At 32.6% G+C, this 19,495-nt stretch overlaps 1 protein-coding gene across 1 annotated transcript in view; it reads left to right on the plus strand.

Annotated features, from left to right (window-relative positions):
* Positions 1-319: 319 nt before the first annotated feature.
* The window catches only part of LOC111618198 (MAM and LDL-receptor class A domain-containing protein 1-like), a 43,059-nt gene continuing 23,883 nt past the window's right edge, over positions 320-19,495 (plus strand). The window contains exons 1-5 of the mRNA XM_023359681.1: positions 320-478; positions 666-913; positions 7,904-8,003; positions 11,943-12,092; positions 16,476-16,652. Of these exons, the coding sequence (XP_023215449.1) occupies positions 370-478; positions 666-913; positions 7,904-8,003; positions 11,943-12,092; positions 16,476-16,652 (784 nt within the window). The 5' untranslated portion in view covers positions 320-369. The remainder of the gene's footprint in view (positions 479-665; positions 914-7,903; positions 8,004-11,942; positions 12,093-16,475; positions 16,653-19,495) is intronic.

Raw genomic sequence — 19,495 nt, forward strand, 5'->3', positions numbered from 1 at the left:
CGGTATCAACTTGATTTAAGGAACCACCGATGGCAATGTCGCTTGCGTCGGTAAAAAGTGCCAATTGTGCGTTTGGATTAAGGTGCGTCAGGAGCATCGCGTTTGCTAATTTCTCCTTGCAGTGATGGAAAGCGTTAGTTGTCTCGCAATTCCCAATTGATTCGGATAAACGACGCTCTACTGTAGTACATATAATTTAATTCTTATTATTTGAAATATTTCGATTTAGTGCTAGTTTCAGAGACAAAATAATGGGGCGTTAAATCGAGATATGATTGCATTCCCTTATTTAATTATATTCACTATTTTAAATCGTGTAAATTATATATTTTTTCAGGGAAGAATTATACTTGTGATTTTGAATATGATATGTGTGAATGGAAGAATGAAAATGACGAAGGTTTAATTTGGAGTCGTGGTCAAGGATCTACCGTAACGCCTTTCACTGGACCATCCGAAGATCATACTAAACAATTAGGTTAGTGTTTATTACGTTTAGCAGTGTATAAAACAAAATACAAGTAGATTAAGTATTGATTTTTAAATAATAACAAATAGGGAAATTATACTTCGGTAATAAATATTTTATAAGTAAAAAGAAATATTAGTGAACTATTAATTAAATCTCTTAATTTACTTATCTATAATTTTAAAATTTGATTTAGGAAATGGATGGTATGTGTATGTGGATGTCAGTAAGGGTAAAGGAAATGCAAGATTATTAGGTCCTGAGATTAATGGAATATACTGTTTGCAATTTTGGTATCATATGTACGGTGCAGATGTAAACCGCTTAAGGACATATCTGAAGATCAAAGAAAAGACAGATGTGGTTTTTCATCGCAAAGGTACGCAAGGCTTTCGCTGGAAAGAAGCAAAAATGACAATTGGAAATAAAGATCTTGTATACCAGGTTTGTTTTCTTTTCTTTTCTCGTGGAAAAATAGAAGTAACTATGTTTTAAATAAGGTTTAATGTAAAAAAAATGGCCGGATGGCTGACTAGTTAAATTAAGGTAGCAGCCCATTGCTCTGGGATCAAATCCGGATTAAGTCCGGGGTTAAAGTCCCTAGGAATTTTTCGGGGTGGTTCATCTGGTTATATCGGATGCCGTCCCTCATAACGACGATCTCGTTGGCGTTGGTGCTAGTTGATGCATTAGCTCTTTGCATTGTTCGACGAAAGCTGCTCCATTTGAGTCTGGTGGTGTAGGGGCGAGGAAATTGTCGGGTAGCCGTAAAGTCATTCCGTAGACGAGTTCGGCGGTTGTTGCTTTGATGTTCTCTTTAAATGCAGCTCGCATCCCTAGCAGCACTGACGGCAAGACCGCCGTCCAACGTTAGGTCAAGCAAGCCTTGAGAACCAATTTGAGTCTGTGGTGTCTGTGGTGGCTGTTCTCTACCAAGCCGTTTGCCATTGGATGAAAGGCTGTAATGTGGATATGGCTGCTGCCCAATAGTTTGGTCAAGGCTTGGAATAGGTGCGATTCGAATTGCCTATCCTGATCGGTAGTGATCGTCTTGGGTACATCGTAATGCGCGACCCACTGACCGTAAAAAAACTTTTGCAACAGTCTCTGCGGTACAGTTGGCGATCGGGAAAGCCTCCACTCAACGAGTGAACCTGTCGATAAGCGTGAGGCAATATATGCTACCTTGCGAAGATGGAAGGGGACCTACCACGTCCACGTGGACATGTTCGAAACGAGAGTCAGGGACAGTGGCGTACCGTAGTGGGGGCGGCAGGGGCGGCCCGCCCCGGGCGGCACTTTTAAGGGGGCGGCAAAATTACCTTTTAGGAGGCGGCAAAATTTCACAATAAATAATAATAATATCTTGAAAAAATTTGAAACATCCTAATCTATACTTGCATCGCGCCTACGATAGTGCTATCGTCCTGCGAAGTAGCGATAGTATCGTCTAGTGAATCGGCTCGCCGAGTGAACTAGTAACATTTTCATCCAAGGAATTCCTGCGAAACTTGTTGATCCTTTTTTTTCTTACTTGTATGATTCATTCGCGTTCATATACACCACTAATATCCAATAGAACTATTTTAAAAACAGGTCGCTGCACTACCACCGAATTTTTCATTACTTGTTTTGTGACAAAACTGAATTTTGGTCTTTTAAATTGAAATACCTAAATAAGGGGGGCCGAAATTTCCCTCTGCCCCGGGCGGCTGACACCCACGGTACGCCACTGGTCAGGGACCTGAAGGTTTTAAACAGGGCCTATGAATTTTCGGTCGTTTTGACCCACATCCGGGAGTCTTTTCTGATGGAGGGCCAAACAAAACGGCTGGTTAATAATTTTGTAGTAGCTCTTATCCCGAAATGAGCCAAATTGTGTGTGGCGTCGAAAACTTGTTCGCGGAATTTCTCCGGAATATATGGGCGAATTTTGTCCGTAGATATATCGCAGAATAAGTTGGGCCTGCATCTGTCAATGGCATCTGTTTCAGCCGCAAGGTCGTATTGGAAGAAAGTAGTTGTTGTAATTCGGGGTTGCTGATCTGGGCTTGCGCGATGCTCGTGTAATCTACTGTGTTTGATACAGTACTTCGATCGTTTCGATGTTTTGCCACTGCCATTGACGTACCGGATGTCAGTGCTGAATTGCCCTATGAAGTCTAAGTGCCTTAATTGCCTAGGTCTGTACTTCTCTGGCTTCTGACTAAGGCGAAAGTCAGTGGGCGAAGGTCCGTGAAGACCATAAACTCTCTACCTTCCAGCATGTATCTGAAGCGCTTGATTGACGAGTTTATGGCATGAAGCTCTCTATCAAAAACGGACCATTTTCGTTGTGGTTCCGTTAATTTGGCAGAGAAGAAAGCTAGTGTGCCACTGGCGGTATCAACTTGATTTAAGGAACCACCGATGGCAATGTCGCTTGCGTCGGTAAAAAGTGCCAATTGTGCGTTTGGATTAAGGTGCGTCAGGAGCGTCGCGTTTGCTAATTTCTCCTTGCAGTGATGGAAAGCGTTAGTTGTCTCGTCAGTCCATTGGATTTTGTTGTTGGATTTAAGATTTGATCCTTTTAATAATTCATTTAGTGGGGGCTTGTGCTTGGGCTACGTTTGGGACGTTCCTACGATAATTGTTAAGTAGCCCCAGATAACGTCTGAGCTCGCGAACCGTCGTCGGAATTTTATACGCTAGTATAGGGTCTACGCGTTCGGGTAGTGGTTTAATGCCGTCCTTGCTAACTAAATATCTCAAAAACGGTAGTTCTGGGGCTCCCAATACACATTTCCTCAGATTTACGCTGATGCCGTACTCGGATAAATGATGGAAAACGGTGTCCAGATGTTTCTCGCACTGTTCCTTAGATTCACTGACAATTAAATGTTGTCGAGGTATGCGAAGGTGAAGTCGAGTCCTGGAGTACTTCATTAATGAATCAGTGGACAGTTTGCCCGGCGTTGGACAAACTGAACGGCATGCATACAAATTCGATAAGACCAAAAGGGGTTGTGATCTCAGTCATTGGGATGTTGTCGGGATGTACTGGTACCTGATTGTAAGCGCAGACTAAGTCAACCTTGGAGAATATGGTTTTATTGAATAAGAAAGAGGAGAAATCTTGCAGATGTGGTCGTGGGTAGCGGTCGGGAATAGTAATCGGATTCAAAGCTCAGTAATCACCCGTTGGTCTAAAATCGCCATTTGTCTTGGGTACCATGTGCAAAGGGCTAGCCCAGTTGGAGGTGTTGGGCCTGCAAATTCCGTGCTCCATTATATATTGGAATTCTTTTCGAGCCGCCGCGAGTTTGGCTGGGTGCAGTCGGCGGGGTTTGGCAAATACCTGCTGTCCCTTTGATATAATGCGGTGTGCAGTGTGGTGTTTGGGTGGCCAGGGCGTCCCTGTGGGGTAAAGGCGGAAAATGTCGTGGTACTTTTCCAAGATATTCCGGTATGCCGCGCTGGCTATCAGCGTTACTTGGGGAATTTTCGTCTCGGTCTTTTTACCCGTGGTGGATAGGTTCGTAATTGAATCGGGAAGACTTGTGCCTTTTAGGTCGATTAACAATCCGTAGTGCCGTAGAAAATCGGCGTCTGTAATTGGCTTACTAACGTCGGCTAGTACGAATGCGGCGGAGATTAAGCTCGAGCGTGACTAACTTGGTACCATACGTTCGTATTGGTGTACTATTTACCGAATAGATCCTCACGGCGTGGGATTCGTCCCGCATGCCTTTCCTTGAGAAAGGTAAAACGCACACATCACTTCCTCTATCTACGGTTAGAAGCAGGGTCGAAGATGAATAAACGGCTCTTATTGTCGGGTCTGAAATCGCAGCGGGCCGTCTCGTGCGATTTCCTTAGGGGTTTCCCGACTTGCGAAGAAAGCATGGACAGCAGCAGCGTTTTGCCTCTCTCCCGTATTTCTGATGATACCAACACTGGTTGCTAGCATCACCTTTTAGCCGCCGCCAGCGTGGTCTACCCTGTCTAGCTTTTTCCCGAGAGCGGGCTAATCGTTCGATTCTCTGATTTAAAGATTCTACCGATATCTGGAGCTCATTTAACTTGGGACATATTCCGATAACTCAACGAGAGCGATACACGGGACCTTTGTTAAGTTTCCTTATCGAAAGGCATGAACTTTAGACAAATCGTTATTCTGTGCTCCACGTTAAGTGGGTTTCGCTAGGGGTAGTCGGTCGAGATGAGTCCGGGTTCCACGCTATCGATAGCTATTACGCTTTAACCAATCACAGTTTAGTTAACATTGTATTTTTGTCACGTGACTGCAACCCGCCATTTTCTAAGCGAAGCACGTGGTTTCAGGATTGTCGCGTACCAACTCTAGTGAATAGTTTTGTTTTAAAATGTCGAAGAAAGGCCAACGAAGCCATCGAACTACAAGTTGCCAGTTCGAGATGCTCGTTAATTTTATGGAAGACAATTCTAAATTAATGTCAGGGAAGTTAGACGCTTCCTTTACCGTAAAAGATCGACAGAAATTGTGGCAAGAAATAGCCGACCGTCTGAATTCCGATGGAGTCGGCTCAAAAAGACCCAGAAAGATGGCGAAAAGTAACTGATAGCTTTCAATATAAATATATAAATATTATTTTAATTCATACATATGCGAATGAAACCTATTTCAGAAACAATGTTCATGCTATAGCTACTTACTTTAAATTTTAACAAGAAAGCAATTACATTATTCATAAATAGTTAAGGTAATTATTTTTAAGCAATACAACAACATAGTTTATTAACTCTCTCTCTCTCTAATTGCTCGTGAAGTAAAATCATTCTTACGCCAAAAGACACAATGTTGTTTACACTTTTGTTACATTCCTAACAGCAGCTCGAGAGTGATCGATAACAAAAGCTTAGTTATCACACGTTGCTATTGCAACCGAAAACGAAACGTACGGCTCGGAATAGCATTTTCACGGTTGATTAAACGGGAATTACGTGGTTCCGATAGAAACTAGTTTTTATCGTATTCGTTAGCTTAACGATACTACTCAGAATAGGTCCTGGGCTTGGGTATTATCTGAGCTCTTTTGAACTTCTTTAATGCTCGCATATGTTACTTCACCTATTTTGTCAGCCATGGTAGCTAAGTTTTTTAAACCGTCATCGGAATTGCCTGAGTCTGGTACGGCAGTCACTGTAGCCATAAGGTTTTTAGGAAATCTTCTCCTAATTTTTTGTTGGCTAATTGCCTCATTTTTCTTAGTAAATGGGATGGTTTTTCGTCTTTCAATGTGATGTCCGAGATTAGCGCTTTGATTCGCCTCTGCTCTGAGTCTGAGAAATCAGCAAGCAGTCGGGCCTTAAGCATGTTGTAACGGTTTTCGGCCGGTGGATTGAGAATGATGTCTCTCACATAGTTCAAAATGTTGGAATTGAGAATGGGAATGACCGAGTAGTATTTGGTACAGTCTTTCATGATACCAGAGATAGCAAACTTGGCCTTGCTATTCACAAACCACAACTCTGGGGTCTTGTCCCAAAATGGGGGTAATCTGAGAGCCACTCTGTTTAATGACCACTTCTCATTTCCAATTACTATTCTACTCAGAAATGGGGTTTGCTATTGGTTATGAAGATGTAAAATTCCTATGGGGAATTGATCTATATTCAGTAAGACTGTGGAACCTTATTCCATACCTGTTTATCATTCTTGCAACTGCATAATTGCTGTTGATTGGGACACTTCAAGTTTTTTTACACTTTCTAATTTAGATAGTTTTGGATCAGCTTCCACTATTGCAGAAATATCAGCATTTTCTAAACTAGGTCTTTTAGAGCAAAGCTCATCTTCAAGATTGAATTCCACATCCTTAAAATTTTAAACTAATGCTGGCATTTTGACATTTAAAGCTTCACTGTGATACACACTATATACTGTAACAGGTGTGTTATCTTTTTAAATTCATATAATATTACATGATTTAAGGTTTTTCTGAGAAGCTCAGTTTTATTGACACTATAATCTAACTTTTTAAAAAATAATCAAAAGCCATTATGAAAAAATTGCTATGTAGTTTAAAAATTAGGACATGAGCTAATAGTGTATTTTACAAATCATACTACAGCATGAAAACAATGCTCAGAAAAATCAATATTACTTATGATTCAAGTCAATACTTTTTGCATTGTCAATCACTGATCAGTACAATGTGGGCAGATTCATCCATTGATCTACTCATTTGAGTTTAACATCAACTGATGTTACTTCATTATTGGTAAATGGTAAATTTACCATTTATGAGAAAAACATTTCATAAATTTCTAGTATAACACTTATGTGCAGTGGCGTTACAGGAGTGGAGTTCCAGATATGGAACTCCACTCCTGTATCGCCACTGCACGTAAGTGTTATAGTAATAATATATGTCGGCGTGAAGTGCAAATATATTATATAAGTTTCTAGACTTTTTCATTTATATAATGTTCAGCCGAAGCCTTTTTTCTGTGCCTATCTTTATGGTTATATTTTGCTATATTTTCTAAATAAGCCTATATATATATATAGAAAAATTCAAAAAAATTTCAGAAATAAGGCTTTCATAGTATCAACATGAATTAATATAATAGACTCTAATTCAGCTATTCCATGCAAGAGGGGTAACAGATTACTAAGAACGTTTGGACCTAAAAGCACGAATGACATAACCTGTTACACTTCAGTACCAATTATTTTTGAAGTTGAGCAGGCAATAATATGATGCACTGACATGCAATACTAAGCAAAAAAATAAAACAGGAAAGCATGATATATGACATAACTAACCTTTTTATGTAAATAGTAAGCTGGATAATTGAGTTGCCAAATTAGGGAGAGTCTACTAAAGTTGGAAATCTATTCAGATCATATTAACACTTACTATTGTATTTATAAAGTTCTTTAAAATAAATGAAACAGTTATAGATTAAAAACTTGAAACTATAAATTTATAAATGTGGTAGAAAAAAATTAAAAGGTGAAATTAAAATTTATTATTTTAATTCTACACTATTATAATCATATTTATTTATTTTCGCAAGGGTGGATTGAGCATAAACAATTGAGAAAATTTCTAATGGACTTACTGTGATTAGTGAGTTTGACTCAATTTTGAATAAAAAAATCACTACCATATTAGTAAATAGAAATAAATTTCTATGGAATGTATTTGAAATATATATAAACCAAACAAATAAAATACTTCGTATGTATATATTTTGCTATATGTTCTATATAAGCCTTAATAAGAATAAAGTATCTTAAATAATATATATATCATTTTAATAAAAACTCCTTTAAAAATATCAATCTGCCCCTGCTTATTAGATTTACTAAAAACAATAGGTTGAATTATTTTATTTATACATGATATAAATCATTTTTTATAACATATTTTTAATGTTTTATATATATATAATTAATTTATATAGGTGATGTTTGAAGTAGAACATAAACTTAAGCGATTTATAAAAGGTGATATTGCCTTGGATGATATTAGTTTAAACAGTGGAGCCTGTTCATTCACTTCAGGTAAATTTTAAGATTTTAAAATTTTATAGAATTTAATAATTTACCTTTAATGATAATTATAATAACTTTATAATTTATCTAGTTTATAATTAAAAAATTGTAATTTAAATTATTTATAACTACTGCTAGATCAACACATAATTTACAAAAGACCTGTGGGCATTACTCATTAAAAACTCATGCATTCTTGCAAAATAGATTCTTACTTTTTAAGTATATAAAAGCCTTAAGACAAAATAGCAAAATAGTTATTATAAATAAGTTATTTTATAGATGAAGGAAAAAGTCTGGCCTTTATGGATTCTTTTTATCCTTAAGCCCTATTCATTTGTTTAGTTTGTATAATTGTAAATTCAGCTCTGATTATAATTTATGTATGCATTTAACCCTGGAGTGAATGTGCTGTGTTTTCATGCATAAGCAGGTATATCGAGCATTAACTGTGCTAAGTTTTAATGCATTTGTGTTGTATTAATTGTTATTGGGCTGCAATTTGAAAAAAATTATAGACAAATTTTCACTGTTGTCCGTCTATCCATCTGTCTTTCCTTAATCTTGAGAACAGAGTTGGATAAATGAAATTAAAGACCATATATGGAAAGCTCAAGTGCAGAAGGCCCCAATTAACTATATGTAAACTCGTGATACACACCGGAAGTCACGTTATTTCAATTCAAAAATTTTCCCCAGAAAGCAGTTAATAGATAACACACTAAAAATTAAAAAAAATAAAATTTATTTTTAGTGTGTTAATAGTTATACCGATCCCATTGGTTTTAATAATTGAATTGATAATTGAAGTTAATAGATGACCAGCATGACTCTATTGTTAAAAGAAAAGTATGATAAACAGGGGCAAGACACTACTAATTTGAGGAGGCGAGCATATATTTTAAATTAAATAAATTAAAAATATGATTAAAAATTACAGCTTGGCATTGTGACGATACCACAATAAATAATTGCTCATTTAACTACAGTTTATCTAACAAACAATTTAAGTTTTCTTTTTATTTAAATATAGTGCAAAGTTTTCTTTATTTTCCAGACAGTTGATTAATGTATTATTTATAAAGCTATTTTTTAGTCGTAATGCTGAGGTTTTCATTCAAATTGTAAAAATATTTATCTTCATTGCCATTTAAGGAAACCACTATCATCAAGGTAGTTTATATTCAGATTAATTTACTTTGCTATATTAAAATAAGTCTATTATATTTTACTTAATTTATAAATTATCTGGCCTTTTTGGTTGAAAGTAAAGAACATTATAATTATCAGTTAATCAATGCATTTTTAATCCTGTTTATATTAGACAAACAGTAGAACTCAGTTAAGAAATTTTTCAAGAATCCAATTTAAGAAAACTTCTTAAGCATAAGTGAAAATAATATAACTTTTCACTCAACAATTCGGCTTATACAGTGTCTATTTATTTAAATATTTGTCTAATGTAGCCTGCTTTATCCATTTTGTTATGTACAACAAAAATGTGTACAGTATTATGATTCCACAAACAAAACCACAGATTTGTCAGACTTACAGTATAACTAAGGTGACCATATATCCTTTATTTAAGAAGACAATACTTTATTTTATTGCTCGGTCCTTTAGAATTATTTGTTTTTTCTAAAATGGCCATTTTGGCCTTTATTTTGTGAATTGAAATAGTAAATTGAATATTGGCATCTGCACATGACATAAATATTCAATTTACCAAATTTATTTTATGGAATTTATAAATTTACCCAAACCAGCATTGATTATTTAAATAGCTGAGCCAACTCTTTCATGGAAATAAAAGTATTTGAATGGATCCTACTATGAGAAATTTCTCTGTGGGTGGGAAAGATTGAGGAAAACATTCTGTTCATTTCCAATCATTGGAACTTAAATATAGATAATGGCATACTATTTCACAAAGTTTCGTGTATTAAAGGTTATGTCACCAGTAAAAAGATCTAAGAATGTCGACAAAACAACAAATCCTGCCAATGTAGATGGGTTAAAATTTTTAAAAAGTTTACAGATAAACATATCTTTTAAAACTATTTAAAAAATCATTGAATTTATTTTTTTATTTCCCTAGATCTAATGCTTTCATTGAGTGAGTACTTTTATTAGTGAACAATATGTGGACCAGTGAAAAAACCCAACTAAACATCAAAATATTGGAAGCAAGCATTTATTTCAAATGCAACTTTGACATGAATTTTTAAAACATAAACCTGATTTATTAAAAAGTTCATTCTTGTGAAAAGTATCAAAAGTAAAATCATTAAAAATAATAGTATGGTATATTTAAAATGCTATGTATATACTTATATTTTATAATAAATGTTATGAAGATTTTTAGTTTTCGTGAAACAATAAATAAATGCAACCTGCTTTCTTTTTATTATAAAACAATTTCTGATTTGTTTTTTATTTTCTCCAAAAAAATATGGTCACTATAAGTATAACTTATGTATTAATGCTGCTATTCAGAACTTACTGTTTGTTGCAGATAACTGTTTAAGAAAATTGCATAATCCATGTTCAAAGTAACCCAAAATCACAAGCAAAATGACCCAAAATTTTGTGCATTTTCTAATGTAATGTATTTTGATTTGTTTGATTTTGATTGCAATTAAATGTGTAAAATTTTTGATAGGATGCAGTTGAAAAACTTAAGCAAATAAGAAATCGTGGACAACGATTTCTGTCTACTTAAGNATGTCACCAGTAAAAAGATCTAAGAATGTCGACAAAACAACAAATCCTGCCAATGTAGATGGGTTAAAATTTTTAAAAAGTTTACAGATAAACATCTTTTAAAAGTATTTAAAAAATCATTGAATTTTTTTTTTGTTTCCTTAAATCTAATGCTTTCATTGAGTGAGTATTTTTATTAGTGAACAATGTGTGGACCAGTGAAAAAACCCAATTAAACATCAAAACATTGGAAGCAAGCATTTATTTCAAATGCAACTTTGACATGAATTTTTAAAACGTAAACCTGATTTATTAAAAAGTTCATTCTTGTAAAAAGTATCAAAAGAAAATCTTCAAAAATAATAGTATGGTATGTTTAAAATGCTATGTATATACTTATATTTTATAATAAATGTTATAAAGATTTTTAGTTTTCGTGAAACAATAAATAAATGCAACCTGCTTTCTTTTTATTATAAAACAATTTCTGATTTGTTTTTTATTTTCTCCAAAAAATATGGTCACTATAAGTATAACTTATGTATTAATGCTGCTATTCAGAACTTACTGTTTGTTGCAGATAACTGTTTAAGAAAATTGCATAATCCATGTTCAAAGTAACCCAAAATCACAAGCAAAATGACCCAAAATTTTGTGCATTTTCTAATGTAATGTATTTTGATTTGTTTGATTTTGATTGCAATTAAATGTGTAAAATTTTTGATAGGATGCAGTTGAAAAACTTAAGCAAATAAGAAATCGTGGACAACGATTTCTGTCTACTTAAGTGGGAAATTTTCTTAAAGAGGAGCATTATATATGGGGAAAACTCACACATCTGTAATGTAGAAAAAAATTGGAATTTTTGAAATTAAACTTCTTACATGGAAAAATTACTAATAAGGAAACTTCTGAACTAGTAAATAAGTTTTACTGTATTTGTATAAAAAGAAAAGCAAAAGTATGATTACAAAAAACTACATCTGACATAAATTAAATCAAATTTCTTAAATTATGACAATAGCATTTGATTACCCTAATTTTGACTACCCTACCTTTTAATGTTTATTTCTTAAATTTCTTGTTTAGATATACTTACAGTTTATATGTTGTAACGAATATATAAATAAATATTGCAATGTATAAACCGTATGTTTATTTTGAATGTTAAAATAATATATAAGTATTATTAATTAATAATAAAGTTGTAGTTATTGAATTATAAAATATAATTTAATTTTATAGCACAAGAGGATGAGATATGTACCTTTGATAACAAAAATGATTGTGGATATAAATTTGTTAATGATAAATATTTTCAATGGAGTCTTATTCAAGCTGGGGTTGATCGATTAGTTTATCCAAGGACAGATCATTCGCTTGGAACTAATAAAGGTAATAGTATAAGAAATTACAAGTTTAATTTAATATTAACCAGTCAACAATATTATTGACATAACAGACATATAGATATGAAAGAATTTTATTAATTTATATTTGATTGCCCTCTTTCATTTATCTATATAATATGTATATGTTAAGTTTGTATTAATTAGTAAGGAATTCTTTTGTTATGTTTAAGTAAAAGTTTTATATAAGCAGAAACAAGTTTAGTATAATAACTGTACAATGTCACTTAAATGTATATATAATGACAAACTTTTGATTCTTAATGTTAATATAATAATGATATGAATGAGGAAAGAAACTATTTTTAAATAATGAAAACTGGTTACATAAAATACTTTCTTTAGTTCTCTATTGTTTATTTATTCTTAAATTTAATCTCCTAAAGTTGAAAATAATAATTTCCGAATGCATTTAAGATAAAAATTTTCTCATTTCTATTTTCTGAACTTTTTACTTATAATTGTATGAATTACAGAATCTTTTTGAAAGTACAGTAATACCTCGACTTACGCTATTCCGATTTACGCTAACTTAGAGTTACACAATTTTCAAATCTCGTCGAATCGTCTTTTGTTTGAGCGCCACTCAACTCTTGATTACTCACTACTACGGTTTCTCATTTCTCGGGAAATTTGTCTCCAGCGGGATTACGGGAAAAATAATTTCTTTTCCCGGGATCCCGGGATGAGATAGTAAAATAGAATTTTATATGAATAAAAAAGATCATACATGAATATCATAAATTTGAATAATTTAATTTATTTTCTAGTAAGTAACTAAAAGTGTAGGGCCAATTTAACCAAACGGACACGTTAGGCTCAATTAATTTATGTTCTCCTACATTATATGATGAAAGTAAAATAAAGCGTTTCATTGGGAGTTTTAATGATTACGAAAAAAATACTATTTTACTTCTAAAGATGAAATAAAAAATAAACTAAAGTGCGATGAGTGATATTTACTTTCAGCAAGTCTCCCTGTTCAATGATGCGCAAACACAATATATAGATATTACATGAACTAACAAGTAGAGACTTGTAAAACATAGGTAATAATATGCAGCAAGAAACCTCAAAATTTCTCTCTTAGGTGAGTCTTCAAGATGCAACTTTTCGTATAATAAATACTAGAAAAAAACCTGACATGGTAAATTATTATTGAAATGCGAGATTTCCCGGGAAAATANTTTGTGCCATCCTCGTGTATATTGTCGGTCTCTGCCGTAAAAAATTTTTTTTTTGTTTTCTTTTGCTTATAATTATCTTTGTGTATATATACATATTTTGCCAATGTAATTAATGTAAACAATTGTCGTGATTGCTGTATGCGCAGTTTTATTTGTGTTTTGGGTGGTTTTTGTGTGGCAGCATGGTGTTGGTGGTGATGTTATGTATAGTGGGGAACCGGAAACCAGGCATTCTGGTTCCTGGCGTTCAGGTGTGAAGGTGTGTCCTTCGATTTGTCTTGTGTAGACTCTGTGTAAGCTGCCACGTGCCAGGCCTAAGCTGACCTCTCGTATTGTGATCTGATATAAATATATTTTTGGTACATAAAATTTGTTTAATACTATATCGTACTCGTCCCCTCCTTTCTTTCGTGGCAATCATTTTCATTCACCCCTGCAAATATCTGAGGGATGATATTCGCAGGGGTGAATGATCCGCTTTAGTTCATCCTCACAGTTTGCTTTTCTTTGAAAATGAACTAAAGCGGATCATCTTCTATCTATCTATTTAAATAAAAATGTAATGTTCATTTGTTGCTACTGATTCCTTTGAAATTTTGACACAATGCTGCATTCGAATATGCACATGTTTTTATATAATATACGTGTCGAAATTCCCCCCACTGGGGGAAGATGGACAGGATTATGGCTTACTGTAAAGAACTCTGCTTCTATTTATACTACTTTAGATGCGGTTTTTATTGTGTTTTAATAGGGTACGTCAAGAGAATGTACACTAAGAAGGAATTTTTTGAAAAATTCCCCCCACGGGGGAAGTGTTATATAGTAATACCTCGACTTACGCGAACCCAGAGTTACGCGATTTTCAAATCTCGTCGATTCGTCTTTTGTTTGAGTTCCACTCAACTCTTGATTACTCACTTCTCCCACACTATTGTTCAGCTTACATGTTCGGACGTGTCGCGCGGAATCGATGCATAGCTACAATTTATTTTGTGTTGTTTATTTCTGTGTATTTTATATCTATGGAGACTTGAGAGACTCTATGTAGTGATTTCTTGTAACCATGAATAAATCAAAAGACGAGATAAGATTAACGAGAACATTTATTAGCTTACATACATCCAACTTGGATTTTACACAAATTGCGAAATTATACCCCAACTTACGTGAATTCGACTTACGCGGTTATCGCTCTGTCTCACCTATCGCGTAAGTTCAGGTTATTACTGTATATAAAGAAATATTAAATTTAAAAAATCATATTGGAAAAACAATATCTATAAGTTTTACATTTTTTTATACTGCTTTAATATCCTTTATACTGTATTATATTAAATACTTTTCTATCTGGCTTAAGTTCAAAACCTTACATTTAATTAGAGTTATAATTATGTACTTGATTTAAACTTGAACATTTGTTATTAAAATAAATTAAAAAGTGAATAGAAAACAAATAAAAACAAAAATAAAATCAAGATATATAGCTCTGTACATTATTGCAATATTTGTTTAAACTTTATAAAAACACATACTAAACATTACCGAAGACGAATAGTATGTTATATAATCAAAGAACATCCAATTGCTTGTATTAATAGTAATAATGGAAAAAGATGCCAATAACAATTTAATATTTATCTTGTATACTAGTACTTTATCAATTAACAGGACTTATTATACTTGATAGTAGTATAATAAATCCTATTAATTGATAAAGTATACAAGATAAATATTAAATTAAGATAAAGGACACAAAGGCATAATAATTAAATAATGCCAATAACAAGTTTAATTGACAAATGTTATTTTGTTCAAAATTAAAATTCAACTTTCACTAAAACAGACCAAAAATAAATTTGCATCAAATAAATTAAAATACAGTCGACCCCCTATAATGCAGTAGATACGTTCCACTTTATAAGAATTTCACGTTGTAGGAATCCTTAAATACATAGCCAATCACAGCCCGGCACGTGTGCAGTTTAGGGACTACGGCTGTTTGAAAGGTTTTCTTCCATAAAATTAATCGATTCTAGACTAATTTGACTCAGTATTTTCAAAAAACACATAATTTTTTGGGAATAATCCATATAAACTATGCTATAAACAAAAAATTGTAGGATTACTTACTGAGTGTGCACCGTTCGACGATGCCATTGCTTAAGCTTGTTTTCGCAGAGCAGCTCACCAAACAGCGGGCGCGTTTTCTGATAAGTTGTTTTTCTGCTAAAAATTTGCTGAACTTTCGAGACATCATTAATAGAAATCATTTTTATGGCCATTGAATAAGAAATGTTTTTTTCACAAGAAATGTATAAAATTACAATACTGTATTAGACTTACAGTATCTAATCTATATACTGTACAGACAATAGTAAACTCAACTTACCCACCTAAACTCTCCATAGCATGTAAGTAGTTCGGCTGCTCGTCCACTATCTGTCCAGTTTTGACCAATCCTGTTGCGACACAAGTCGGCAATGACATTTTACCGCATTTTACGAGTCTCTTTTAGTGTCTTTATACGAATACAGTCGTAATTTTTTTGCTGTGATATACGAATCCACATTATATAAACCCGCATTATAGTGGGTCTACTATATATTAAAACTATGATCAGTATCTGATTTGTTATCTAACATTTAACATAGCAATTCATTATATAACTGTCCTTTTTCAAGAAATTTCTCTCTTTTACGCTAAGTAATTTATTATAGATTGTATTTAAAAATATGTTTAAATTATTATTTATTCTGTTTCTTATACTAACAACACTTGCAGGAACTTTGTACGAAATGTTTTTGAAACAAAATAGATTTCTTTCTTAAAAAAAACTCACTTGTGAAATTTTTAAAAATATTTTCTTTTCTATATATTGTATTAGTCTTAATCATCTTTGCCAGCAATAATCAAACTTTTAGTTTAACTTCTTTTAGATAAAGTAAAATGAATTAAATCTGTTAAATAATTAATCTGTTTTCTTAATTGTTAAATAATTAAGTTAAATAATTAGAAATCTGTTTATTAAAAAGCAATTATTTTCATTTTTATGATAAAAGTTATTTTGCATTCATTTAATTAAAATGGAACATTTTAAGATTTTAAAAGTTATTTTTTTAATCTCTGATAACAAAATAAATAAACTTGAGATTTTATAAATATGAATTTTTTTTTAATAGGATGGTATTGGATTCTCTCAACAAAAAGGGGTGGAAAAATAAATAAGAATGCAACACTTACAAGTCCTTGGTTTACAAGATCAAACTCAGAGAAAAAAAGATGTATTCAGTTCTATTATTCTGTATATTTAGTGTCAGATGTTGTCCTCAATGTTAGTTTTATAAATGATAAAGAAGGTAAGATAATATTTATTTATTAAATTTAATTTATATTTGAAGTATGGAATATGTATAAGACAAGGTGTTAAAACAAAAATGTTTGATAGATTCAAGAATTTTAAAAATTAAACATATTTTGTTATTTGGTGTAAGATATAGAAAATATAAAAATGGCCGGAACGGTTGGAAGAAATAATCTGTTTTACAGAGTGATGTCATATGTTTTTCTCCAGCCAGTTATAATTTTAGGCAGATAACCTACAGATTATCTGTGTTTAGCAATTTAAAAAAGATGTAGATTATATATAAATTTTAAATTACAATTACAAACACATTAAGCAGCTTTTGTTTTGTCTAAAATCACTAATCTAAGAGTGTTTTTAGAAAATGCGAAAGATATCTGGTGTCCTCTGGTGATACTTCAAATAAACTGTTTTTTAGAAATGGTAATGTCATCAGATGACATTTTAACTAATTTGCATATTGCAGAGGCATAGCCTCCATAAAAAGGTCATCTCTGTAGATCTGTAGACGAAGATTGTGTATTGCTGGTGATTATGAAGACGGATGTTAGAAGACTTTTTGTATTTTCTATATTTTTTGTATTTTATTAAATGTAAATACGAACTTCAAATAAATTATTAAGCTTCAATAGCTTGATAAAGGAATCCAGCTTGTTATTTGGTATTTGAAGTAATTATTGGGTTTGTTGTATTTATTATAAACTTTATTTTTCTTTTATTTTTAAACAAGTAACACGGCAAGGCCATTTTTGGGACGAGACTATGTCTCGGAGACTGACTGCTAAGCGAGATCACTTTGATGCTCACAGCAGGTCTCGTTCTAATTCTCCAATCTTCCTTGGTATCTCTGGTTTTGAGTGTGATTGTTCAAACTTTGCCGACCTTGGCCACGACCACAACCACAAGGTCATCTATGATGCATTTTCGGTGAAATTAACTTATCCAATATCGAAATTTCTCTCCGTTGCGTGTTGTCCCACATTGAATTTTTGTTGATGGCTAACGAAAATTTCCCATTTGTAAAAAAAATAATTGTGGCTATTGTATTGTCCAAAATTATTTTTTTATTTTGCACAAACAAAATAAATATATTAATAAGTGTAAAAAAACAAAAAGAAATTATTTTTTGGAAGTTAGTTTTAATATAAAATTATAACGACTAGCATTGTCTAGTTTCAAAAATGTTCTGATGCTGAAACAAGATATCTCAGGTCAACCGGTCAAGGTCAACAGGTGCGACCATAGATATCTTGGGAATAGCACAGGAAAGGTAAATGGGTTTTTTCAAAGATTTGTTTGTCAAAATTCAGTTTTGCAACATTGACATTTCCAACTTCCCAACAAGCAACACATGCACAAATCTTACACTCTCACCTGTTTGTAGAAAGTTGTTGCCATTTTGTATTTTATTTTGACTTGGGTCTCAGTCCCGTGAGTATCTACAAGGTTTTTTTATGTGCACATGATTTGGGCACCAAATACTCTGCGCCAAATATCAGCTCCTGACATGTACTCCTTCATACCTCTAAGGTGTGAAGCCGTAATGGCACCTCAATTTTATACAAAAAGACATAGTCTTGTCAATAACAAAATATATAATATTAGTGTAATAATTGTTAACATAAAAAAATCAAATAAAAAATAATTTTAATGTCTTAATTTTAGTTTAGTTAAAACAGAAAGCTAATTGCTGGTGAAAGTTGGAAAGTGGAGTGAATATTATGTTAGTAATAACATTCCTTTTGATTGAATTTTTCTGTTTTGCAATAGCATTTTAACAATTCATCAAAAACAATGAATTTCTGGACATAAGAAAGAGAGAAATTTAGATATGGTAGCTAAGAAGAATATGCTTTCTAATTATATTTTTTATTATTATTACAATTAATTTTAAAATTTTCTTTTTGATAAATAAACTTAAATGAAAAAAATAAGTTAGTAATACAGTAGAGTGTCGTTTATCCGAATCAATTGGGGACTGGGGTTGTTCGGATAACTTATTATTCGGATAACCAATTATGTACGAAAAAATATATTAATTTATCCCATGTTGAAATTTTTCTCCATTGCGTGTCGCTTCGCATTGAATTTTCGTCGATGTTAAGCATAACGAAGACTATTGTATCGTTAAAAATTATTTTTTTACTTTGTACAAACAAAATAAATATATTGAAAAATATAAAAACAATAAAAAAATTATACTTCAGAAGTTAATTTAGTATCAAAAACATAAAATATTTGAGTAGCTGAAGACATAGCCAAAGATTACAGCACCACAGCACTGGCGAAAATTTAAATTTGTCGACTGAAATTCCTTCGGATAACCGACCTTTGGATAAATGACGCTCTACTGTAATAATCTTTTGTTACTGGTCATCATCTTGTTTTAATGACATTTGCTGTCATTCACAAGTGATTGATTAGTCTGCTAAATGGCAGTAGAAATCAAATTCACTATGCAAAAAATAAATCATTTTGTTACTTTGCTTTTCCTTTTACTAGTAAATATATTTCTAAACTAATCTTAGATTTCTTAGCCAATAATATGAACCAAGTGATGACTGTCGGGTAGTTTATTTCAACATTTATTATTATATTATTATTTTTTGATGAATAAAGCAAATGAAGTGATATCAAAATAAATTTTCTTATTCAATAGGCATTTGTATCTTCCAGGGCTGTGGAGTCGCGTAAAAATCTACCGACTCCGACTCCGACTTTACCTTACCATCCGACTCTGTTTCATATACATAACAAGTTGGTAAGTAAACGGGAGTCAGAGTCGGCGGATTTTTTGACGATTCCAACTCCACGGCCCTGGTATCTCCACATATGAAA

This window comes from Centruroides sculpturatus, unplaced genomic scaffold, assembly GCF_000671375.1.
Source record: "Centruroides sculpturatus isolate CEXI.00-Female unplaced genomic scaffold, Cexi_2.0 scaffold124, whole genome shotgun sequence".
Taxonomy (NCBI): domain Eukaryota; kingdom Metazoa; phylum Arthropoda; class Arachnida; order Scorpiones; family Buthidae; genus Centruroides; species Centruroides sculpturatus.